Source organism: Miniopterus schreibersii, assembly GCF_964146895.1.
Source record: "Miniopterus schreibersii genome assembly, chromosome: 13".
Taxonomy (NCBI): domain Eukaryota; kingdom Metazoa; phylum Chordata; class Mammalia; order Chiroptera; family Miniopteridae; genus Miniopterus; species Miniopterus schreibersii.
The window spans coordinates 12736256-12762873 of record NC_138113.1 but is presented as its reverse complement, the minus strand read 5'-3'; the positions used below and the strand labels follow the sequence as shown (position 1 = coordinate 12762873).

The 26618-nt window shown below is 48.4% G+C and overlaps 2 protein-coding genes across 6 annotated transcripts in view; one reads left to right on the top strand and one right to left on the bottom strand.

The window, feature by feature from the left end:
• The window catches only part of ALK (ALK receptor tyrosine kinase), a gene marked incomplete at both ends in the record, with an annotated part of 512424 nt that extends 497386 nt beyond the window's left edge, over positions 1–15038 (top strand). The window contains 6 exons of the mRNA XM_081156468.1: positions 1584–1681; positions 5020–5112; positions 7111–7212; positions 10514–10648; positions 11432–11522; positions 14352–15038. Coding sequence (XP_081012594.1) covers positions 1584–1681; positions 5020–5112; positions 7111–7212; positions 10514–10648; positions 11432–11522; positions 14352–15038 — 1206 coding nt within the window. The remainder of the gene's footprint in view (positions 1–1583; positions 1682–5019; positions 5113–7110; positions 7213–10513; positions 10649–11431; positions 11523–14351) is intronic.
• A 7621-nt stretch (positions 15039–22659) lies between these two features.
• CLIP4 (CAP-Gly domain containing linker protein family member 4) overlaps positions 22660–26618 on the bottom strand; it is a 47851-nt gene continuing 43892 nt past the window's right edge. For all 5 annotated transcript variants that reach the window (XM_081156592.1, XM_081156590.1, XM_081156589.1 and 2 more), the window contains one exon: positions 22660–24881. In XM_081156592.1, the coding sequence (XP_081012718.1) occupies positions 24551–24881 (331 nt within the window). In that variant the 3' untranslated portion in view covers positions 22660–24550. The remainder of the gene's footprint in view (positions 24882–26618) is intronic.

Sequence of the window (26618 nt, the reverse complement as noted above, 5' to 3'; positions counted from 1 at the left end):
ATGTGGTCCTGTCTGTGTGCTCCGCACACAGGTGGCTCTTTGGATCCCAGAGGTCACAGTGTCCAGAAGGGAAACTGATTTGCACTAATTCTCAGGTTTAGATCTTTGACTCCGATTTTGCCATAACAACGCTGACTCCAAATGCACAAAGGGGCCCCTGGTGCCAGTGAAAAGTCAGCCATACAAGGAGCCAGGAAACATCACTTTCAAATGGCTCTGTGCCCCTTTTTATACTTTGTGTTCTATCTGCACCTGCTTCTTCCTCCCACCTTTCCCTCTTGCACTTCTGTGCATGGATTTGAAAATGTATCACTGTTCTGCTTGTCACTTGCTGAAACAGTTCCTCCCCATATCCTGGGATTCTTCCTTCTACACACCTCAGGAGACGCTCCTTAAAGAAAGACTAGATTCAGTATCACTCCGTTTTCTATTAGTGGATATTGTCCGCTGTGACCCAAAAAACCATTCCGCTTCCCTGGACCCGTTTTCTCACCTGTAAAGTAGGATGTTGGTCTGAACACTGTCCCCGAAGGGAACACCAGTGCCTGAGGTGCCCACACTCACAGCCGTGCTCAAAAGGGTTCTGTGGCCAAATTCCAGAGCCCTGTGCCTCCCCTCACCGGTCCTTAGTAAAGCGGTGTGGAGCAGAGGCCCTGGCAGCTCCTGGGGCAGAGAACATGCTTAACCCAGGAGTCCCAGCCTCTTTGATCCACTACCATCCACAAGCCCACTTTGAGAAACACTGGACCAGATCCTCTCTGCGAGTAGTGGGCAGAGCACACCCATGACCACTACGGCCCAAGGTTGCCAAAGGAAGTGCCACACTCACTGGCAGACTGGGGGGTCCTTGATTCCAAATCCTTCTTTGCCCAGGACGGATACAAACAGCATTGAGCACGTTTGCTATGCTCTGCATTGCTACCGTAAGCATCAGTTTTGCCACACTGTGCACACCGCCCCTGACCACACACACACACACACACACACTGCACACACTGCACACACTGCACGCCTCCCCTGACCACACACACACACACACACACACACACACACACACACACACGCCACAGGCCGCTGGCTGCCCGCTTCTGTGCAGAGCACTTAGCGGAGCAGTTAATTTGCTCGGAGCTGCCGCAGGCAGGGAGCCCAGATAAACCCGCCTGGTGGGCTAATGCCTGGGAAGATTTAGTCCCTGCCACACGCCAGGCTCCCGGAGCATCTGCGACGTCAGAGGTCCTCCCGTCCCGAGTGATGGGGGAACAGAGGGACTCGGGGGAAGCCAGGAGTGGGTCCTCCTTTGGGCGGAACAGAAAGCATTTTCCTGAGGAGACAAAATGTATTTCTAATACTATAGCAAGATGGATGAATATTTCCCTCAGGAATATAGTTACTTTTCTTTTTCGCAGGAAACGGGGGCTCTCTCTCTCATGGTACCCGGGACTTCCAGCCTAACAAGGCCCCTGGAGAAGCCAAACACACGGCCATTTCCCGAGACCCCCGAGGCCTCCACAGCCCAGCCCCACCCGTAACGGCAGGTCCCTTGGGGGGGCTTCTCACCAGCGGCCCGTTTCTGTCTCCCACAGAACCAGCCCTCCTCCCTGGCCATGCTGGACCTCCTGCACGTGGCCCGGGACATCGCCTGCGGCTGCCAGTACCTGGAGGAAAACCACTTCATCCACCGGTGAGTCCCCGGGCCCTGCCCTGCGCCCTGCCTTCTGCATCTCCCTTACACGTCTCCCGGCCCAGCTGTCCCCTTCCCAGTGCAACGACAGGTCTCCCTCCAGGGGAGATTCAGCTTTCTTTGTCCTTCAGGTGAGTACTTATCTATCAGGGCTTCACTTGCCCCGTATGTAAAATGGGTATCGGAAAATATCCACCCAGCAATGGAGACCTCCATGAGCTGTTCTTGGCTTCCTGGGGGGCCCCCTGCCTGCGTCTTGCACTGAAACCTTCAGGTCCTACATCGCTTCAACGCTCCCTCTTCAGAAACTGAGCTCCTTAAGGGGAGTCAACGGAATTCACAGTTTCACGTGTCTGACTGTGGGCACCCGAAGGCAGGGACCCTGTTTCATTCATCTTCGTATCCCCGGCATATAGTGAGGTGCAAGACACGTTTGTTGGATAACTTATTTTTTCTAAAATGCCCTGAAATGAGCGTAATGATTATTTGATTTACTTGCACACTTCATTTCTTCTACTCCATCTGATTGTCCTGTTTAAATGGTGTTTGGACTGTGACTCAAGCCCGCATGTCATGCTGCAGATGTCACAGGTTTCACAGATCTCTTTCCATGTGGCTGCTGAGGACTTTCTCCGCTGACAGCTTAATTCTGACACCTGAAAAGTAGGCTCTTTGCAAAGCTCTTGGTAATGATCTCCTTCTAATTTAGTAAATAACAACCTAGCAAATTAATTATGTGTTAACGCATGTCTTCAAAGAGGATAACGCATATTCCTAATAATTAGGGTATTAAGTACAAAGTAGGGAACGAGAGATGCCGCGTGAGGTTAGAAATGGGAGAGCTGGTAGGCGGCAGGAAGCTACGGTTTCCCCCTAACAAAAGTGGAGAAATTAAAGATCAAGGAGCACACTCAGCTGGGTGCCCAAAGTCATCCCCAGAGCAAAGCAGGAAACTCTCACACCGGCTCATCTTTTACTGTCCCGTCATCGCTTGGTCTTCAGTTCTCCCTCTTGATTCTAGACCTTTCTGACTTGTGGGTGACTTTTCCTGATAGAAATACCAGAAGCCGGCCGAGGAGGAGCCGGGCCAGTCCTTTATATGGTCACCCAACGCTACACCCTCTGCTTCAGACTTGGGTCAGTCCCGCCACGGTTGTTCTTGCCCTTCCTTTGCGCCCAGAGCTTCCCAGGCACCTCAGCCCTGGGCCTCACTGTTGCTCGGGCATGGCACGGTTGTGCTCTCTGTGGAGCCCATCCTCGGTTACAGCGCCTCTGCATCTGAGGCTGTGTCCCTGAATCTGGACTCATCCGAGGGTGGCCTGTGCAGTCACCTTGGTGACTTCAGATGTCTCCCTTTGCTCCTCCCCGAGACCACCTCTGCCTTTTCATCGCCTCGCCGCGTCGGCCACCGAGCACACAGATCCTCTGGCTGAGGGATCGTGCCCATCTTTCCCCCGAACGTTTTGCAACCCGCTTCCTAGAGCCGTGATACACTGGACCACGTCCGGGGCTCTGTTATTACAGAGAACGAGCTAACAGGCTCCCACTCTCTCAAGATTTCCATCGCTTCCGTATCTGTGAAGAGTTACTGAAGGTCAGAATTGGATGCCAGAGGAACAGTTTGTTGCTCCTTTTATCTTTTCTGAGAAATGAAATTGTCAGCGACAAATCAAGAATGTATCAGATGATCTGCCTTATAAGCAAACGCAACTTCTGGCAGGAATTGACCGTCTCGATCCAAGCTTTCTTTCGGGGGTAACTGGTATTAGGAAAGCATCCTTTGCATCTTCTACCTGGCTAGGAGGTCTGTGGCATGCTCCCACAAAAGTGTCACCTCCAATTCTCTCTCCTCCACCCTTTACCTGCCCCGCGATTCCCAGGCTCCCTTGCAAATGCACCTGAGTTCAGAGAGCAGCACCCCCACACACTCCCATTTTCTTACTAGATCTGGTTCCTTAGTTTACCACTTCAAGAACTATGTGTCATTCTACCAATTCTTGGTGTGTTCTGTGATACTATATTTACTTTCTCGCCGTTAAATTCAAGATCACTTTTTTAAGCAATCATTCCAAGCACATCAGCGTAAAAACCTTTCTGGAGCCATCAATTTTGTCCCTGGTCTACTTCACTGTGTTTCTCTTGAGAAGTAACGGCTCTATATCCCACTATCTTTCTTCTTATGTTATGCTTCTATAGCTCTATTAGGGCAAGTTATGCACCATTGCTCCTCAAAATTCAACTAAAACCTCTGGATCAGGTCAGTGGCATTAATGACATCCGTCTCCCCCTCCGCTCCATCGTCCTGGTGTCCTAAGCCATGACCCCCAATCCAAACCCTGTTTGTTTGTTTGTTTGTTTGTTTGTTTTTAATACTATCCAGTTGTTTGTTTTCCATGTCCTTCTCAACCAAAGATCAGGACCTTCATGAAACCAGTCAAAAATATGAAAACACTGCCTGTGGCTCCAAGTACTGCTACTTTTTTTTCTGCCCTGAACTTTGATATTAAACCATTCCAGGCTTCCTCTGGCTGTGCCCTCTCCCACGTGCATGGCAGGAGTGGGTAAGCCGGCAGTGAGTGAGCAGAAGCTGACGAGTGTTGGGAAGCTCTGGTCTTGCCCTATAGGGTACTGCAGGCAGGTAGGCCACGTGGAGCACCACAGAGAAGACAAGATGCCTTCATAACCTGAAAGAAGTGGTTCCTCGGCCAATAGCTATGATGCAGACAGCTCAGCAAAGGCTTTTGATAAAATCGTGGATGCAAGTACCATAATAGCTTATTAAAAAGGAAGCTATAAATATTTGCAAATACCTTAACCCACTTGAATTTTATATGGAAATCATGCTGTTCCAGGAGACGGCTTCAAACAGCAGGCAGAAGCCAACCAGCAATCTGTGCAAACAGTAGCCCTGGGACAAATGGCATTCCTTACATCCCTCTATTATCTGCTTTCAGCTTAATTTGTTTAATAAAATGAAGATAACAGTATCACCCTGTATCTCATAGGGTTGTTGTGAGAATTAGATATGAAGCATTTAGGACAATACTAAGTACATGGTAAATGGCCAATAAATTTTAGTTTCTATTATAGTTATTTTCATATTATTGTCCTATTAAGCATTTTCAATCATCTCCCTAAGCATTTCCCACTTCCCTGTCGGTTCTGAGGCTTGGAATTGGCTTCGCTGTTCTTTTATACTGAAGTATAATGCAGTAAAGGAAATATAGAGCAGAAGAGGGAACTACTTGAACTTCCGATGAGAGGTAAAAATTCTAGTGATAGATACGTTTTCCCAGGGATCAAATAAGGAAATGCATTGTCTCACTTTTTCTTCCCAGGGACATTGCCGCCAGGAACTGCCTCTTGACCTGTCCAGGCCCTGGAAGAGTAGCCAAGATTGGAGACTTCGGAATGGCCCGAGACATCTACAGGTGAGCAAAGACTGCCGGAACCCTCTCAGCCCAGCCCCTCGGGAGAATGGCACGTGGCTGCTTGTGCCCTAAATCATCCCTGGCACCTTGTCAACTTGCCACCTAAAATTTCATTAAGCTCCTTTGCAGGATGCGGGAAACCTCAATTAGTGCCACACCCAATGGCCTAAACCCAGGATCACACCACCTGCCGTGATTGACACCAAGTTCTTAATTAGATCGTCTCTCGGGTCTCAGTGCTCTAATCCTAACACATTCTGGGACCCAGAATAACTGGGGTACACGCTATGGAAAGAGTTTCTAAGTGAACTTTAACTCAGGAATTCTGAATGGCCTTAGGTCCCATCCCGCCAGGCAAGAGCAGCCCAGACCTGGCCGGCTGCTGGGCCTAGCTCATCAGTCATCTTCACCCACACAGGACACACTGGAGCATTGCTCAGAGCCCATAGGTACTTGGTTCGGCTTCATTTCTTTATCCTTGTAATATTCTCAAGGCTACATTTAAAAATTAAAGTAATTTTTAATTTAAAAAAAAATACTCCTGTTACACTTTATCTCATGTTACTTCTTTGTCTAATCATGTACAACAGTCACCTGCTCCATGAGCTGAGCAAGTCACTCAGTCATGGTCACTAATCACACCTTCCCTAACCCAGAGATAGAGGAGGGGTGGTCACGCAGAGCTCTCACTGCGATGGGAAAAAGGGGGACCCAAGGCAGATGCCATCCTATTACCACGGGGTAGCAGCATGTGGAAGGTTATGAATTAACGATGTCCTTGACCACAGTCATCGATCCCCGGGCTCCACCACACTACCCTGGCTTGCTGCACTCTACCTCCCTTTCCTACCCAAAGTCTCAGCATTCCGTCCCTCCTTTCTCAGAATTCCCCGGGAGGGCCTGTGGTTGACAATACAAATGCACTTAGAAGTCCTTCCTCTCCATCCTCAGCTCTGACAGCTCCCCAGCCCCAGGCTTCAGCACCCCAAGTCATCTGCAGCCTCACTGTCCCACATGCACTGTGCAATTGCAGCTGTCAGGAGTGGTCTCCCAGGAGAGCGTGGTCATCACGCAGCTCCATCACCCCTCCACGAAACCCCGCCTCAAGCAGAGCAAATCAGCTCTTCATCTGTGTCAGGGGCTCCCTGCACCCTCACATCATTACATGTGTTGTTCTGTACTGTAGTTGTTCTTACATCTGTTTCTTCCACTAAACTCTATCCTTGGAAGACTTATGTCCTCACCACATGGCAGAGTACCCGACACGTTGTAAATACTCAGTGTGTGTTTATGGAAGTAATTAATTAATCGAGAGAAGTAATTAATTAATCGAGGCAGCTGGTCGGGAAGCTGCCTCCCAGGGCTAGGGGTGGAACTGGTGTCAAAGACATAGGAGTTAATTTATTAGGTTTTATCAGTGAGTTGCTCTAATGACATCACTGACAAAGACTAATAAATTAACTCATGCCTTTGAAGCCCGCTCCACCTCTAGCCGTGTGTGTGCTGCAGAAGGTGGCTTCCCGACCATGCCTGGAGTATTTGTCAAGTGCTTGTGTTGAACTAAACGCTGTCTGAGTGCTATGAGGCTGCCGAAGTGAATGAGACACACCCCGCTCTCCATGCTCCCATTTGGGGTCTTGCATTACTGTGGATCAGCAAGAACAGGCGGCACTTATAAAGCTGGAGTAATGTTATTCATTGTGAGTTATAATAAACACAACCCAACAGGGAAATCTAGCCATCCTCCAGCGGGTAGTTTAGTCATTGTTTAGATCTTTTCTTTTATACCTCCGGTGCGCAGTTTTCTCTCTGATTAAATGACACCACAGTTCTTAAGCAAATGATCTGTGTTCCCCGGCTCTCCTCCTGAACCACAGAACCTCATTAATTTCAGCCCTTTAATGGGTAGACCTCATTGCCACTTTCTCAAGCTGCCTGGAGCTTCCACTCAGAGCCATCTCCAGAGGCAAGTTCAGCTTTCCTCTCCTCCCCCCACAGAGCGAGCTACTACCGAAAGGGAGGCTGTGCGATGCTGCCCGTGAAGTGGATGCCACCAGAGGCCTTCATGGAAGGAATATTTACGTCCAAAACAGACACTTGGTGAGTCTTTCTGCTGCTCTCCTCCATGTCCCGTCCCGTTGTGGGCCTTCAGGTGCTGATCCCACCCTCTCAGCAGGGAGGCCCTGTGTCAGAGGAAGTTTCCAGAAGCATCAAAATACCTATATACCAGTGGCTCTCGAACGCTGGCAGACATCAGAATCATCAGAAAGCCTTGTCAACACAGATTCCTGGGCCCCACCCTGAGAGTTTAAGACTCGGAAGACCTGGGGTCAGGCTGAGAATCTGCACGTCTTACAGATTCCCAGGGGACACTGATACTGCTGGCTGGGGCGCACGCATTGAGGGCCACACAAAATTTTTGTTTTACCTAACAATGCAGTTGGATTGTTCCAGGAGGAGTCAGGATTAGAAAACTGAGCAATGAAATTGTCCACATTTAACAGAACAAAGGCGAAAAGGGGGGGAGGGGAAGCACTAGCGGGCTGCTGGTGATAGTGGTGGTGAGACCCCTCCTACAGCTAAAAATAAGCGTGGGAGTCACTGTCTGCACACCAGCTCTCCAGACTCAGTCACCCTGGTGCCTGAAGCTGTGTATTCCCCAACCGACCTTTCCCCACATGCCTCCCCAGCCCCTGGCCCCACCATTCTGCTCTCTGCTTCTGTGATGCCACAGATAAGTGAGACCAGGCAGTATTTCTCTTTCGGTATCTGGCTGATTTCACTTAGCATAATGCCCTCCAGGTTCATCCATGTTGTCGAAAAGGGCAGGACTTCCTTCTCTTTAAGGCTGAAAATATCCATTTTATATATATGGATGAATAAAGAAAAGATTGTATGTGTGGTTATATACACACACATGTATTAATAATGATATATGTATTAATTTATGTATTAGTGTATATGTATTAAGATATTAATCTAGACAGCTAGTTATTAATATTAATAATTATACTGTTTAATCAAAACACACACTCACGCACACCACCTTTTGTTTATCCATTCACCCAATGATGGACACTTAGGTTGCTTCCACATCTTGGCTGTTGTGAATGATGCTGCAGTGAACCTGGGAGTGCAGCATCTCTTTGAAATACTGCTTTGTTTTCTTTGGGTAGATACCTAGAAGGGGGACTGCTGGGTCATAAGGTGGTTCTATTTTTAACTTTGGCTTATCCTAACCCAGTGGATCTCAAAGTGAGGTCCCTGGATCAGCAGCAGCAGCATCACCTGGGAACTTGTTAGAGACAAATTCTCAGTCCCCACCTCAGGCTAAGGAAACAGAAACTCCACGGGTGAGCCCAGCACTCGTGTTTTAACAAACCCTCCAGGCGATTCCAAAGTTACAGCCCGCAACCTCCCCTATCCCGGTACAGAGAGCAATTCGGGTAATTAAGTCATTGTTCTGAACACAAGCATGTCCTATTTCCCAGCCATTCTGGTTCTAAGTGCATTTAGAGAGAGGGAGACACCAGTGGCCTTGGGCAAGGATGTTCATTTGCAACACTGTCCCAATAGAGAATGAGCTGAACAGCCTAACTATCCCTCAGGTAGGGAATATAAAATATAAAATAAACTGTGGTTTCCTTATATCATGGGGAACTATTCGGTGGCATGAAAGAACACACCCCACCTACATGTATCAGCAAGAGTAAATCTCAAAAATAATGTTTAGTGGGGACAGGATATTATTTATGCATAATTTTACAATGCAAAAATTAAGCTTATAATATAGAAACTTTACTGTTTATGTTTTCACACATTGGGGGGGAAACATACATGGGAAGTGGGGGAAGGGAGGGAGGAAGAAAGGATGGTGTGTGGGGCCTGTATTTGTTTTATTTCTTCAAAAAGAGAGGGAGAACCGTCACGAATAAGGCCAACTATTAACATCTAGGACATAGGTATCATTTTTTTCTTTTTAAAATTTAGACTGTTTCAGAAAATGCTTTATAAACAGATCAATCACATAACTTCAGATAAGAGCTGTGGAGGCAGAGCAGCAGGTGGAGTGTGGGGGGCTGAAGGGGCCAGAGGAGGGGAGCTGTTTCCTTGTGGACGGTGGGGAAGGCTCTGCTCTGTGGAGGAGGGGCCACCGGCGCCTGAATGACAGCAAGGCCACCACGGAAAGACCCGGGAGAAAGGCTTTTCAGGCCGAGTTTGAGGGATGAAAGCCCGTCTTCGTGGCTGGAGCTCTGGAGCACAGGGCCCATGGCAGTTGGATGGCAGGGGCAGGCAAGGGCAGAACAGGGGGGCCTTCGGGCCCAGGTTCGGAGTGTGGGTTTTATTATGAGCCCAACGCGATGCCTCTGAAGGGTTGAAAGCAAGAGTGCGACAGGACCATTTTTAAAAAAAGAAAAATCACTTGCTGCCATTAAAAACAGACTGGAGGAGGACAGGTGAGGAGAGGAAACCACTGGGAAAATGCTGCGGATTTCCAGATGAGATGAGCGGGGCTAGGCCTAGGGGCCGCAAGGGTCAGATTCAGGCTCCCTCCTGAGAGTAGCTAAAGGGACTGCAAGAAGCTGGGAGAGGAGGGGGCGGGAAAGAGCGAGGCCTGCGAAGTGAGCAGGGGAGAGTAGGGGGTGCCGGGGTGGAGGGGACGCAGCAGCTCAGCAGCCCCGTGCCGGTGAGCCCGCCGCCTTCCCGCGTGAGGCTGGCTGCCGATGGTCGAGCGGCACGTTTGGAAGTCAAGCAGGTAGCACGTGTCCAGAACTTTTCAGTGTCAGTACTCTTCTGGTCTAGTCATTTCATTGGAATTACCCTAGAATTTACTAGCTTAGTCTCATCCTAAATTCAGGGAATGCATCCTAAGCAAATTGTCCTTTTAAAAAAATGCAAAAAGATGTTCATCACAGTATTTTCAATACTTCAAAAATTGAAAACAATATGGAGATGACAAGGCAAATTATGGCAAAACTACTCGGTGGAATATAGTGTCGCCATTTGAAATTCTATTTAGAAAATCTATTAGCCCGGAAAATGTTTATGCTATAATGGAATATGCAAAAAGTCAAGGTTCAGAATTGCATATTGAATATAACTGCAATTACGTAAAAAATATGTCAGCACAGAAAAACAAAAAAACAACATGCTAATAGTGGTTATCGTTTCACGGAGCATCACACATGGCTCTCATTTTCTTTTTCTCCATATTAAGGATTCTCTATTGTGGAAAATGTGTAAAAAACAATTTTAAAATTTACGTCTGTGTCTGAGTGTGTCCACGAGTGTATCCGTGTATGTCCATGCATGTGTATGTCCGTGTATGTGTCTACGCATGTGTCTGTGTGGGCACACGTGTGTGGGGCATCCACACCCATGTCTCCTGTCCTGTGCGCAGGTCCTTTGGCGTGCTGCTGTGGGAGATATTTTCTCTTGGATACATGCCGTACCCCAGCAAAAGCAACCAGGAGGTTCTGGAGTTCGTCACCAATGGAGGCCGGATGGACCCGCCTAAGAACTGCCCGGGGCCTGTGTACGACTCTTTTAGGAACATTTCTACACGTTACTAAGCACCGTTTCCTTTTCAAAAAAATCTGCAGCCCCATGTGCTTTGTTAAAGCGAAAGGGCAGGTGGCTGACCTCACTTAATACGCCCAAGACAGGAATGTGTCTGTGAGTCCAGTGAGATGGGTTGGTCTTCGGCCCCCAAAGCAGTAATGTCACGCCTGGAAGGAACCTTTTGTCTGGCTGGAGGCCACCGGCTCCCCAAGCTGTCACTCAAGGAATATGTGTCCTGGCCTCACCCCTTCTGCCCAGCACCATTGTACCTGAGCCCCCTAAATACAGGGTGGGGCAGAAGGAGGTTTACAGTTGTTCATTCTGCAGGAATAACCCCCGGGTAACTGTAAACCTACCTTTGCCCCACCCCCATTTCCATTCCCCACGCTTTCTGCTGTCCTGTCTCGCATCCCTCACCTGCCACCCACAAGCACGGCAGGCGGGCAATGTAATTAGGATACTCCTCCCCAGAGGTGACTTTAACTCGGGAATAGAAAGAGCGGAGCCGTATTAAATGGACACGCCAGGGTGGCTGCGCTCAGGAGCTTTGGTAATTTATTCCTTCACACCCGGCACGACTCCGCGGCCCGGCAGCAGGGGGCAGCACACGCCAGCCACGCGGGGCCTCAGTGGGTTGCCCTCCGCGGCGGGGCCGGCCCCGGCCCCGGCCCCATTCAGAAAAGTTCTCGGAGAGAGAAAAATGCACTTTTCCTCGCTGTTTCTCCTGGCTTCAATTATGTGTTTATTCTTCTCCTAGATACAGGATAATGACGCAGTGCTGGCAACATCAGCCTGAAGACAGGCCCAACTTCGCGATCATCTTGGAGAGGATTGAGTACTGCACTCAGGTACGAGCACCGCCCCCGTCAGCATTTACGTGGGCAAGTCCTAGAGGTGGCAAACACTGAAGCAAAAGTTAAACCAGCCAGAAATCGTGAGTTAGGATCACGAGAGTGAATGTTCATTATCTACGAAGCAAAAGGACTGGTTCCTCAGCTGGCATGTTTTATAATAAATATGAGTAACAGCCACTTTCTTCGCCAACACGTGACACAGCGGCGGACACTCAGTAATACTAGGGCATCAGTTCAATTCACAAGTATAGCTAAACCCCTACTGGGCACCTGATGTGTTATTAAATAAAACTGGAGCTTCAAAGAATCGTGAGGAACACCTGGTTTCCCATAATTAGTTTGTAGTTTATGGCCTGGCTGGAGAAATACTGCCGTGAAGTAATTAACAGTGTGTAACTGTTAAGTTGTACGTCCGACGACATGTGTTAGAGGGGTTCAGGGGAGGAAACTCGGTCTGGAGAGTGGCCTGGAGAGATTTTAACATCATCAAATAGCACCAGTATAGCATCTGTGCTATACAAGTCATTTCCATGTGTTTCATTTCACCTTCTTTGAGGTACATAAAATATCCCCATTTTCCAGATGAGGAGTCGAGGCTCCTGGCGCTCCCGCTGGCCCCAGTGCAGATCCCTCCCCCATTTCCTTCCAAAATGACCCTAAGGTTTCCCTCTCCTCCCCCATTTGCAGCAGACGACTGCGCCTCCTACGTCCTCAAGGCTGGAGAGGCTATCAAGTGAGACTGCGCCCCGTCTGCGCCTACACCTGTTCTCACCGCCTTCCCCGTGTCAGGGCAGGTGGCGTCCCTCCTGCCCCCGACGGCGACCCCCCCACCTGCACCGCCCGCTGCCCCTCGGGCTTTCATTCATTTCTGTCCTCTCCAGTGTACCTTTCTTTCCCTCCCTCTGCTCTCATTCTGCCCGGATATCTAACTGTGGAGAATATTTTAGAAGTCAGACAATAACCACTCCCTCCCTAAAGTCCCTCATCTGAGTTGTGACGAAAGACGTCTACATTCTCGAACGACCGTCATTTCCTAGCCTCAGGACTTCGTCGTTTCAGGCCCACTGAGTAGGTGGGCTGGCTTTTATCTGGATGGACTTCATTTATCACATTATTGGGGGGTTTCAGAAAACTTGATGTTCAATGGCAGTTTAGGTTATGTTGTAATGTTAGTGGAATATACCACTTAAATGCAGAGTGGGGCAAAAGTAGGCTTGTAGTTGTAAGTGAAACACAGTTTATTTATTATATTATTTATTAGTTACAGTATTATTTTCCATACGAACTGTAAACCTACTTTTGCCCCACCCTGTAAATAAACTTTGGAGTAATTTTTCTGCAAAATCTATACCATCCCTCTTAGAAACAGGTGGTTCTATCCGAGCACATTTGGAATGACTCACTATACACATAAATAACTAACAGGGAAGGAGCTAAAATATAAAAGAGAATCAGAAGGCAGTTATTTTTTATTCTTAAACTCTTTACTCATGAACACTGGACTGATGTGCTTCCCAATTTCCATAAAATATTAAAGAATTAAGTTTCCCCAAGTTTAAATTTCCTTCCACAAATTTTCCGCAAGCCTCTGGCAACTGCTTTGGCTTTTCTCTGTTACAGTCTATGGCCATAAAAACTATCCAGCACAGAGCTGGTGTGTAAGTGGCTTTCCTCGTGGCACGTCAGTGTCTCCTGGGTTTCGAGGAGCGCTCACCCTATCCAGACGAGTTAAAGATCCACTGCATTATACATCTAACTAACAACACGATGATGTAACACAGGAAAAGTTATCAACACACATCACACACCCAAATGTGAGGGAAGTGGGGGGCAGCCGGGAAGAGAGCAAGGGCTCGGCCTTGTAAGCCAACACGGGATTGTGTCCCTTGCCTCCCGGCCCACCTCCGGCCCCATCGCACACACTTGAACCTGGAGTCAAACACAGACAGTTTTCTTTTTTGTTGGAAAGATTTTATTGGGAATAGACTGGAAAATTTTTTAAACTAGTTTATAATTTTTTTAAAAATCCCCTAATCTGCCTGGCCAGGCGTGGCTCAGAGGTTGATCGAGGTTTGATTCCCGGTCAGGGCACATGCCCCAGTTGCAGGCTTGATGCCCAGTGGGGGGCGTGCAGGACGCAGCCCATCAGCAGCTCGCTCATCGCTGATGTTTCTCTCTCTCATTCTCTCTCCCTCTCTCCCTTCCTCTCTCTGAAATCAACAAACATACGTATTTTTTTAAATCCACTAATCTGCCCAGCCAGTTTGGCTCAGTGGTCAGAGAATCAGCCCCCGGACTGAAGGGTCCAGGACTCTAGTCCAGTCAAGGGCACAACCTCGGTCACAGGCTCGATCCCTGGCCCCGGTTGGGGCGAGTGTGAGCGGCAACCCATTGATGTGTCTCTTCACATCGACGTTTCTCTCTCTCTCACCCTCCCTCCCTCTCTCTCTGAAAAGCAATGAAAAAAAATATCCTCGGGTGGGGATTAAAAAATCCACTCATCTGCATGATTTGCCCAACAGTGGTCTCTGCAAAGCCTTTTCTGACCCTCTCCCCACCCCCATCCCCACCCCCCCGGCAGGTGGGTGCTTCCCGGCACCCTGCACACGCCGTGATCACAGAGCACATACTCTGTGCTCTCCAGGGACGAGGGTGACTTCCCGGGTTTCCCATCCCCGGTACCTGTATGTTCACACGTGCCCGATAAACACGGAACGGTCTCCTCATCTGGAAAATACGTTTGGATGAGAGCATGGCTCAGGTGCCTCCAGGCCCGACATGTGTGTCTGTGATCGTTTCATCATTCGTCTCTCCTCCCCGTAGGATCCAGACGTGATCCACACCGCTCTGCCCGTGGAGTACGGCCCACTCGTAGAAGAGGAGGAGAGAGTGCCCACGAGGCCCAAAGACCCCGAGGGAATCCCTCCTCTGCGAGTCTCCCCTCCAGCAGCCAAAGGGGGGGACGGGCAGGACGCAGCACCCCCGGCCCCTCTTCCTTCCACCTCCTCGGGCAAAGCCCTGAGACCGCCACCCGCGGCGGACTTCTCCGCCCGGGACCCTAGGGGGCCGGCCGCGGACGGGGGACACGTTAACATGGCATTCGCTCAGTCCAACCCACCGGCGGAGCTGCACAAAGTCCGGCGGTCCCGAAACAAGCCCACCAGCCTGTGGAACCCAACGTACGGCTCGTGGTTTACGGAGAAACCCGCCCGAAAGGACCACCCTCCAGCAAAGAAGGAGCCGCACCCGAGGGGCGCCCCGGGCCAGGAGGGCGGCTGCACCGGCCGGCCCAGCCTGGCAGCCGGCCGAGCGCCCGGGGCCGCGCTGCTCCTCGAGCCGTCCTCGCTGACCGCCAGCGTGAAGGACGTGCCCCTGTTCAGGCTGAGCCACTTCCCCTGCGGCAACGTCAACTACGGCTACCAGCAGCAGGGCCTGCGCCCGGAGGCCCCCGCCGCCCCCGGGGCTGGGCATTACCAGGACGCCGGTCTGAAGGGCCAGCCGGGGCCCTGAGCCCCGTGGCGCCCGTTTCCCTCCCTTGGGAACCCTGAGCCCACGGCGCGGGCACAGGTAATAGCTCCTCCACGAACCAGAGACCAAACGTCACTTTTCATTTTGTGCCAACTTGTTTCGATGCACCACCTAAAAAGCTGTATTTTCCAAATGCTTTCGAAAGGTTTTGAGCATGGGTTCATCCTAACATTTCCAAGGGGCAAAATGTCATAAAGGCGAGTGGGAAATACAAGGCCCGGATCTGGCTGCACGGGGTGTGTGGCCGAGGTCCACGAGCTTCCTCACGCTGTGCCCGCAGCCCCGGTGGGGGTGTCAGAGCCATCCGCGCGCGTGTTGCACACCCGGAGTCATGGGTGCGCCCTTACTGGTTGGTGGGCACCTGGACCACTCGAGGGGAGAGAGCACAGAGGGAAAGGAGCCGTGAGCAAGGCAGTCGGCATGGGGAAGGACATTCCCCACTTGGAAACGAAAATTCACAGGCGACGAACAAACATCGCGCGTCAGGTGGCATTTAGACGCTTTCGGTTGTGCCGGTTCTTTGGCGACCGTGAACACGTGGTGAACAGTGAAGTGGTGCAGAGAACACGTGCGTGTACCATCTACGTGAAATGCAAACGTGCGAAAAGACCCCAGTGCAGATCCAGAAGATCAGAAGCATTCTGTCAATATACCTCATGCCTTAAGAAAACCCTCCTTCTAAAAGTGAGCAACTGAGTGTGAGGTTCCCCGCCGGGCTGAAGACTGAAGATTTAAATCACTTACTTACTTTAAAATTTTCCACCAATTAAAATAAACTCTGGTCATTTAAAAATAAAAACTCAAAGGAACAAGTGACACATCAAAGCATAGAAACATGCCGCTTCTTCGTGGGCTAATGTCGATCCATCTCAGGCCAAAACTTCCTAACAGTTTCCATCATGAAAGCTACCAAATGGAAGTTTCTATTTGTAGTGACAGGTCATTAAGTAACAGGCCCTCAGTGGCCCTGAGAGGTGCAGCTGTGCACCCTCCCTCCCAGTGTTCACCTGCGTCTTCTCCCCAATCATGTGACCCTCGCACACATGGGGACGCAGAGTTGCTGAAATACACGCAGCAGCATTTGTACAGCTACCGAATGCAGATGAAAACCAAGAATTTTTCCTCGGGGGGGGGGGGGGGGGACGGTGAATAAAGGAATTCAGGGACACTTGGAGTGCTGAGGTTGGCAGGGACACGTTATAAAGCAGGAGTTCCGAACTTGGTTTTCACAGATGAAATTTATTTCCACAAAAACGCGCTGGGAATCGATTAGGCTCTGCACATGCACTTACGCAGCAATGCTTTAGTTCTCAGAAGTGTTCCTCTTTCTGCTTTGCCTCCATTCTCTTGCCGGTGTCTTTCCTGGTAGCAGCTGTGCCAAAGCGCTGCTTTGGGAGGAAGGCGTTTGTGACTTGCTGGACTCGAAGCATTCCCAAGCGAAAGGACTGTATATACACCTGCCTTTCCCCGACCTCCTCGGTTTCACCCACAGCAACAGCATCACTTCGGATGTGGGAAAGCCATCTGCTCTAGACAATACTAGAGGGTGTTCGTTCCTCCCGCGGCAGAGGCCTTGCCCGAGTTGGCAGTTCCGCGCATCTGCAGAAGCTCTGGACCACTTTTCCTTACCTTCTTAACTACACCTTGTTTTCATCTGACACAATGAACTCATCTCTAAATAACCATATCAGGAAAGTCCTGGCTCATGCCAGGCGCAAAAGCAAATGGTCTAATTATATGGACATTAATGTAACTCATAAACCACCTGAAGGGGCCCAAGATTCACGCTTTGGGAAACATTGTCCCAACGGATGATGGCAGAGGGACTGTCAAAAACTGAGAACAATTTCACTTCATATTTGTAACACCAGTAACCAATTAAACGGGGAGCATGCTACACGCTTCCATAGCCGACTCTTTATTGTGATTAATGGGTGGGGGGGACCTTATCCCTTTCTCTTCTTAAAAACCACAAATCGTTACATTTTCAGGTTGTGCCTTACCACAGTTTTCATGTCAAGCTCCAATGACAGTCAAGTCTTAAAAGCCGGTTTACACAGCTAAGTAAACAACTCACACTGAGACGTGATGACTCAGGCCGTCACGCTTAACTTGCTGTAAGCCCTGGGCATCAGCGTGGCATCAGCCTGCACCCGTGTCCACTCGATATTGCCCAGCGGTATGGCAACAAGGAGTCAACAGGGGCTGTGGATTCTCACGTTAACTGTGGAAGGTCCGCCTAGGACGTGGGCGGGCGCAACTTGAGTTCTCTGAGACCATGTGGATTAAACCGTAAGCCAGGACAATTCCTTCTACTCCATGTCTATCTATAACCCAGCTCATCAAAGTTCACAGCCGTCCCACTGGGGGACTGGCGGTCTGTGAGGAACGACCCGTTAGTTAAATGCGGCACCTCAAAGTTAGAGCAAATCAAAATAGCAGGAATAGACGTTATGTTTTTAAAGAGTAGGATCTACTCAGTAGTCGAAAGTCTGGGTTCTCTTCCCCCGGTTGGGGTGTGAGTCCTGGCTCTGCCTACCTCGGTGTCTCCATGTACAGAACCAGGACAGCAACTCCCTTTCCCGCTGGCCCCAGGGAGATTATGAACGGTGGGAGAGCACAAGCGCTCCCCAAACCCCTTGAATTCCCACGTGGTTTGGGGGCTGAGGGTGGGGAGAACTGCACAAGTCCCAGTGTCCATGCACCGCGCCCCTTGACCCCACCGCTCAGCGGGGCTTCCTGTTCCCACGCCCTCTGCCCTCAGGCATCCCTGGCCCTTCATCTGTCACTTATTTAATGACAGTAGCAAGAACCCTACCAGAACCAAGTCCTTTTCAGCACAAAGGGTGAATGTAAAACTGTCTACCACACTTAGAACTAAGTGTTAAAAGCAAACATCTCAGAAAGGAAGGTGTTCCATCAATTTGAGTAATTCTTTTTTAAAATGTCTGGCATCTCCGGGCAATACTTGGTAAACTCGACAGCTCTAAGATATTATGTAACTGCAGATTAACTTTATTCCACTAAGAAATTCTAAGTGACCGGGCTATTTTAATAGATTTTCTCCAGTAATAGCAGGATTAAAATTCATACGAGCTTTGTAAACTAAAAACAGCTGGTTCCGAACACAGACTACTCAGTAACAGACTCCCAGGACAAGATTCGCAGCATTGTCTGGGCTGTGTTGTCAATCTGTCTCTAGCGAGCGGTTTTTTAAATGGGTCCCCTAAGAACATACAATTTGACGTTGCCAATTTCGCTGCAGCAGATGGCTCCCCACATTGTGTGAACAGACAAAACAAACACCAGCATTCCTGTCACCCTCCCTAAAATGCCCTAAAATAAGACAATTACTGAGAACAAATAGTAAGGCTTCTCTGTTAAAATTCTATTTCCATGTGGTTTCCTGAGTAGGTGTATTTAATTTTCAATGCACTACTCTCGTACAGAGCTATGTTTAGCTCCAGCTTAACAACTTTAGAACACTGGGGAAGCTCCGAGTAAAAACAGACTGTCACCTACAACTGAGGGGAGGGAGGAACAGGACCGTGAACCATAGCCACAGACCAAAGCCATGACTTTCCTCTCTTTGGGGTCGAGCAAGTGTAAAGCAAGTGTGTTACCCTCCCATGTCAAGACTGCACTACCAGGCTCACCGCAAAGAAACTGCAAGGACCAACGTCTGTGGGCAGCGCCTTCCCGTGTCCACTTCTTCCATCCCTCTGCCTGACACTCCCTTGAGCGATCCCCCCTCTCCATTGATCTCAGGCCTCCTGCCTCTGGAAAGCAATTACCCGCCATCACTAAAATCAGCAGGTGCCTACCAGCTGGAGGTCGTTAAAAGGCCATCTTATTAAATGAACTGTCACTAAGCCCTAGCAACTGATGTATTAGGGCTCCCTAGAATATTTACATTTTAAGAGAGGTATAGATGACTAGCAGACTGATAAAACTTCAATGAGTATAATATTTTGGATGGTTTAATTACTTGAGAAACAGCAAGCCGAGGGCAGGAGTTAAGAGACCCAGGTATCAGACTGCAATGATCTATCTACACAGTGGGGCAAAAGTAAGTTTACAGTTGTTCACAGTATGGAAAATAATACAACTAATAAATAATTATACAAGAATTAACTGTTTCAAATGCTCACAACTGTAAACCTACTTTTGCTCCACCCTGTATGTGGCTCCAGCCAGTTACTTAAACTCCTACTCTCTCATTTAAAAATATGAGTGGTTTGGGCCCCCTCCTGCTCCAGCGCTGAAGGCTGAGATCTGCAAGCCTACTCCTCCCGGGAAGGTAAATTCCAACCATCCGCAGGACACGACTGGCGTGTGTTCTTTTTCTTGACCTTGACTCTTAATTCATTTAGAGCCAATTAATTCGGTGCACAATCCCATGGAGCCAAATTGTATTTAATCTTTATACAGAAGCGGGCCAGAAAGAAGTTTAGTATTAGATTGGGGCTTATTCTTTCTACTCAAAGATTTCTTCAACAAATCATGAAATCGTTACCATAGCAAAATGAGGCTAATCGGGGTGGGTTCCTGGGAGAAGCAGAGCTGACAGGACTGTGAGAATCGCGCCCGTTAATGCCCTTCACACCTACAGTGTCACGCCACTCATTTAACCTTATTAGCAAAGTAAAATTATAAAACTTACCTTCTGAAGGTTATCCTTGGCCACACCTAATAATTGATGAAGATCTGATGCACTTTCTGTTGGGTGTCAATCTGCACCTCCCAGGCCCATCCCAGAGCAGAGTAACAAAGCCCAGGATAAGGCACATGACTGAGACCAGAAGGCGTCTCTGGGGTCCAGCGCCTAAGTAAGCGTCCCAGGGCCACTGCGATGAGGAATTCATTAATAACATGAGTCCTCTCTCCCAGTTACCACTGAATTGCCTAGAATCCCTCTTTTCAGATCTGCAGACACCCTCTGCCATTGGATGGCAATTTCTAGAAACCTGAATTATACAGCTTTATAGTGGATCTAGAATCCCCAGAAGACAACCAGTTCAAATAACCACCAAAAGGCAAGACTGTGAAGGTTGCAGGCAAGTTATCTATACTTTAGTGCATCTGAAAGTCGATGGGGGGAACAAACCAATTTAAGTATTTTTGCATTATTTCAAAGTAATATTTATATAGTACTCCACAGTTCTCAGAAGAAATGAAGTAATATTAAAGACAGAAGTTCATTTTCCTCATGTATGTTCCAGGAGGCAGTTGGTGAGGTTTTACAGGAGATAAGAAACTAACACAGAACACACAGAATATGGACACTGGGCTTTCCTTCGTAACACGCCAGGGGATGCACAGTGAGGCCTCGAGAAACTCCATGCTCCTCCTCAATTCCCTAAGCTCTCTTCCCTTCGAGAAAAACATCATCCGGGAAAATTACATTTTAACCAGTATGTATAATTTACTGGAATTCTTATTAGAGACCATTTTTATTGGCAGGTTCAATAAAGGGGACTGAAGTTTTTCAGCTTACTCTCCTCCACAGTCCCCTGCTAACAGTATGGGACTCGTTATGACTATTGATTTTAAAATCCACTTTAGGATGCCTTTTCCAAAAACACTGGAGAGTAGTGCCTATCGTTCATAAGGAGCCCTGGCAGGGCAGCCAATGTCACTAGCCCTGCAGCCGGGATCTAAGCTGAATCGAGAAGCCATGTGAAGAAAGAATTAAAAGAACAGCCTGAAGCCGAGCATATAATTTTAACATGATTTGTTCCCACGTCAGTCTATTTTGATTTATGTGGAAAACAATCGGCTCAGTCTTAAGGAAGGTACATCTACTTTGAGTAAAGCCGGAGTTGAAAGGTAACCGCCGTGAGGTTTGACGCATGTCGGAAACACAGCATCTGACTATTTAAACTTCCTACACTTTAGAGATGCTTCAAGTTCAAATTCAGCACCAGTAGATTTCTGAGACTGTCTATTTAGTTTTATTTATCGAAGTCAAACAACGCTAAGTACCCACTCCTGAGGCCACATCCCTCCGGACAAAAAAGCCGGCACATACTTCTTCCTCCTGTAACAAGGAGCATTAGCAAAAATTTGGGTAGAAAACATTCATTTTGCCCACGCAAAGGCCTCCGACGTACCCTGTGTGTAACGGATGGTGTGGCCAACCCGCGCAGCCGCCTACGAGCTTCGCTAGCAACGCCCGTTGTATATTCAAGCGGCCGATGTGATGTTTGTAAATAGGGGCCTGAGTATGTACCGAGGGGTGTTACGAAACTACTACTAAAAATATGTGTGATAATGTGAGTTTTGTATTAACTAATGTATTTGTATTATAAGTAAGTGTAGTGAACCAAAGGGCATGAAAAAAATAAAAGTAAATTCTCCTACTGGCTTGCAGTGTGGTGGTGCTTTCTACGTGTCTCCGAGGGGAGTTAAAATGACTCGATCCGTTTCTTAATTAAGGATGATCCTTAACACATTAGGTCTCCAGCCACCGGTCACTGTGGCTTAAATAACGTTATCACATAGTCCACATGAGCTGACATAAAACGCTTGGCACCGGGGACCAATGCTGCACGCTCAGCCAAGACCCAGTTCCTCCTCTCTGTACTAGACCAGGCACATCACTGTGTCCCGTAAATGACCATCACGGCAAATAAATTCAGGCGGGCCCCAGGGAGAGCATAAGGGCAGCTGCCTTAGGTGACCCTGTTGTGTCTTTCTTGTCCCCTTTTCTACCCTTGACACCCAACATTTTCTATGTCCTTCATGCCACTGACCCGGGGTAAAGCTGGGCCGCACGAGTTAAGCTTCCTTGCCCTCCTTCCTTCCTTACTAGTAAGATTCCCCGGGTCCGGGGCCAGCTCCCGAGGCCCCGTCTGACGCTACCTAGATGGCATCTGCTGCAAGCACTCGGTGGCCTGGCTGCCTCTGGAGTCCATGAACATTACCAGGCACCTGATGGGAGCCAGGTATTATTCCAGGTTAGGAACCAAGCGATGGGCGAAACAGCCAGATATCCATCCCTCGATCCAGTGAGGGAAGAGAGAAATAAACAAACCAAACGTTTACCGTGAGCAACGGCGCTAAGTGCTCAGGAGAAAAATTAAACATGAAGCGGGGCCAAGGGGTTCAGGAGAGGCTGCTGAGGGGACTCAGAGCAAGACCACAGCGTCTCGGCTCAGATTCGGCGAACACCTGTATCTGAACACTTTTAAGCATTTTAAAACATTCCCACCAAGTTACCCTAAAATATAGAAACAAAGTTTTTAGTAGAATGTAGGTAATTATTCATATATTTTTAAGATCTAAATTCAACGTGTTCTATCCTACCTCACACACAAAAATGAAACCCCACCGGTATAAAAGACAATTAAGCAATTTTAGAAAACTGTAGAAACACATTCTTTTCTTCAATGGCTCTCTGTCCATCAAAACAATGTAATAGGGAGGCTAGAAACATTACTTGTTGAGTGGAAAACATGACACTTTTTAAGACTCGTTATGGGGACAGGGCAAATCCGAGTCACTACTGTAAAAAGAAGAAAAAAAAGTTAAGCACAAAGCGTCTGCACCTGGGTTTCTGAGAAGAGCAGAGTCGGGGTTGGGGTAAATGACAAGACGCCGTCCAAAACCCAAACAGCTTCCCTTTTATTAATGCTCAAGAAGTGACTTTGACATTGAATATGCAAAACATAAATGAAAACACCGAATCTGCATGTATAGCTGTAAACATACACATTACATGGATTTAATAACCCTAATCTAAAATGAGAACAGCTGGTTCTCTGATCGCAAAATAAATCCAGTGTTCGCTTCACTGCTTCTAACATGAAGTGTTTTACAGTCAACAGGAAGAGTTACAGACACCCAAGTTCAGTATAACCAGGGATTCATGTCACGGTATAAATAGAGTCTTTAAGAAATAAGCTATATAATAAAATAAGTTCACTTTTGAATAGCAGTAGAGTCATCATCTTCAATCAAAAAAATATTCCTTGGTTACAAAGCAGCCTTATTTTGCAAATGTATTTCAGGAAAATAGCTATAGTAGTATTCGAAATGCCACCCGTCTTTTTAAAAAGGCGGCAAAGCAACAGAATTCAGGTTTTAAAGAGCATATCGCAAAATAGTTCAACGTAGTATTTCTGAGCACAAAGTAAGCTCCCCTCTGAGGGATGATTTTAAGCTTATAAAGCAAACTGTTCTGATATTTCTGTTGCAGGTTAAGGTCTAAATAGCTACAGTTTGAGATCAATCGTTATACCTACAGGACCATAAACTTCAGTACATGTCCACTACACACCTTTTGCATCATCACATCACTGTCTGGAAGCTTAGCTTGTTAACACATGCTCAGCAAGGAAAATAAAAACATGATCCAGTTCTGTAGCTTTAGAACAGGATGGATGTGCAACAACTGAAAGTATAAAAACAGCAAACACCAGCTTTATATATAAAACAAAAAACCCCAAGAAATCATTGACATTTAAGTGAGTGACTACTACACTCTCCCCAACACATCTTAACTTGCACTCTTCACAAATATCATTTTTACTGTTTTTCATATCCCAGAGGGAAGTGATGGCACTGATGAAAGTGCATTGTTTTAAAAGTGCTGTGTGTGTGTTTTGGAGATATGTCCAATGAGGAAGATAAACAAGTATGTACAAAAAACTCCTATTATGACTTGAACTCATAAACCTAATCAGAGTTTTTATAATTCACCCGGATGAGGAGGTCACCAACACAGAGGAAAAACCTGAAATTATACACTTTGTAGAGAGGAAAGAGCATGCGCCACAGGTCAGGAGGCCCACGCTCTACTCTCAGCCGCGTTAACCGGCCAGTGAGTGACCCCGGGCAAGGCGGCTGCTTCCGACCCCACTTCTGAGCTTGGCGATGGGCGAGACATTGAGCTCAGGAGCCTCTGAGGCCCCAACTGACTCCAAAATTCTAACATATCTTTAGATGAGGCGCTCCTGAAAGGGCAAACAGTTTTGCCCCCAAATATGAAAAAGACACTAGGCACAGAGCTACTATTCTCTTACTGTACTTACTAGTACAAAAAGAAATAAAACCCAAAAAAAACAGTTGACAGAAAAAGGTCCTGTGGATGTCATATGTTAACCAAAGCTGGTGAAACCTGCACACCTACGGCCTGAGAAAAACCCAGCACCGTGTGCAAAGATGAAACGGAGGCAGCAGCAGCCAGGCCACACTCTGCCCTACGTCCAGACTGTTCTTGGGTCTAGAGCCTCGAGAGCTTTGAAAAATGCTCATTTCAAAACTGTTTTAAGAGAACCGTTCCATCGTGCTAGCTCTTTAAAGGCGTCGCTCTGAATTGTTGTAAGTTTTTAGGAAGAACAGCCACACTTTCAAACTCTAAACGGTGGCTGAATAAAGTCGACATCTGCCACAGGCTCTTTATTTCACAGCCTATATATACACGTATACATATATGTACACACGCTCTCACACGCACACGCTCGCTCACTTGAACACGCCGGGAGTTGAACTCAACAGTTCTCATCCACGAGCTTCGACCCATTGATTCCCCGGTAGGTCACTCGGCTGGGCCTCACCAAGACCCCGTGGTTCGGCTTGCAGGTGAAGTAGCGCGTGTCACCCACGGCGCCGTCGTTCTTCCCCTTCGGGCTGCGCAGCTCCAGCCCGAGCCAGATGCCCGCCGCGAAGTCGGTGGCGCCCACATAGCGCACGGTGCCCATCTCGTTGGAGCTGGTGAGGAGGACCTGGGAGCCCTCGTGCAGCCTGGCGCCCCCCTCGGCGCCCAGGCCCGCGCCCGCGGGGGCCGCGCTGCTCCAGCTGCGGCGCAGGGCGGGCTTCGCTCTGTCACGGGGAGGGGAGGAAAGCTTCAGAGCGACGGCCACGTGGGGCGCGCGTCGCCTTCGTTTCCACCGCAGCTCGCAGTTCAGCACGAGAGGGAATACTCTAGGTTCGCAGTTTGATTTTTTTTATTCTAAATAGCAATAGTAGAATATACTCCTGTTTGCCATTTTTTAAGTTTTTCCCGTTTGACTACTTTAGTAATACACTCACCTGGACCCAAGGTTTATTTACATGCGTGTACAGGGGACCTGACCCAGCTGGCACTAACCCTTCCTTGTGCTCCTTACAACACCCACCCACACATTCTGAAAGGTCACACGTTCTACAAATAAAAATAAATAAGTTAAAATTGAGTATATATCCTCAAAAGTATATTTCTTTTTTCCAGCAGCTACTAAGTCTCAATCTGTAGGAGTCGCTTTCTTCTCAGAGAAAACAGAGGGCCTGACACTGTCCCACACGTCCGCGGGTCGGCATGCCTGCGAGCGATTCCCACTCCCCGGCTGCTTTCTCCTCTTGCGTCTCCGCACCACGCTCTTGCCCTCACACCCTCGGCGCCATCGCGACCCTGACCCGACACCTCCTCCCCTTCAGAATCGCGATACCCCGCTGTCTCCTTAGCGACTCCTTCCATCCTGCCTGGGAACTCCTGACTATCTTCAATAAACTGCAGCGCACACTTAGTTACTGCCCTTGAACTCGTTCAGCTACTAGAGCGAGGAGACAGATTTCAAAATTCTCAAAATCAGCAAAGGTTTCCTTAAAAGGGGAAAAAACACCCACCCACCCAACCCTGCTGAGCAGCACCCAGCACCCAACCCTGCTGAGCAGCACCCAGCACCCAGCCCTGCTGAGCAGCACCCAGCACCCAACCCTGCTGAGCAGCACCCAGCACCCAACCCTACTGAGCAGTACCCAGCACCCAACCCTGCTGAGCAGCACCCAGCACCCAACCCTGCTGAGCAGCACCCAGAAGCACCTAACAGACCCTTAGGGCGAGTGGGGGTCCCACATGGAACGTCAGATCTCCACGAAGCCCCCCAACGACTTCATGCGAGGTTATTACATGAACGCCTGCCCCTGCTTAGCTGACGGCCAAGGCCTCCTGCCTGGGCTCTATCTTCTAGCGGCTTCTCCGCGGAGCCCACGGCTTGAGGCACTTGCCAGCCGGGGACCCCTTCCCCCGGCACTGTTCATAGATTCGCTGGAAAGAATAACTGTCTAGAAGAGCCTCAAGCTCCTCTAGAGGTCAAAGAGGGTGTGGGATAAATAAACATAAACAAAAAAGAGAAAGAGGTTCTCTCTACAAGAAAGAAACGAACAAACAAAAACGCATTTTGAGCAGTAGACTCCCGAAGACGGAGTGGGAGTCTTTTTTTAAAGACCAGTCAGACGACCTTATGCAGACAGGCCTGACCTTTCTTTCTGGTACTGCTGAAAAAACTCAAATCTCTGACTAATTAAGTAAACCGAGTGTAAAAAAAATCAATCCACCCTATTCAGTGATAACACAAAATGTAAATTCCTCCAACTTTCATTAATAGTACTAAACAAATTTGAAAATACATGCAGTCCAGCACTTTTAGTCACTGGTGACATTTTTAAATGAGCTCCTCCTGATACACTCATCACACTTTTTTTCCTAAAGTGTCAAAATTCTACCGAGCAAAGTAAAAGACACAAAATCCCCCTTTTCTTCCTCCACAAAATCCTGCCCTGCTCCCCCGCTGAGGGGTG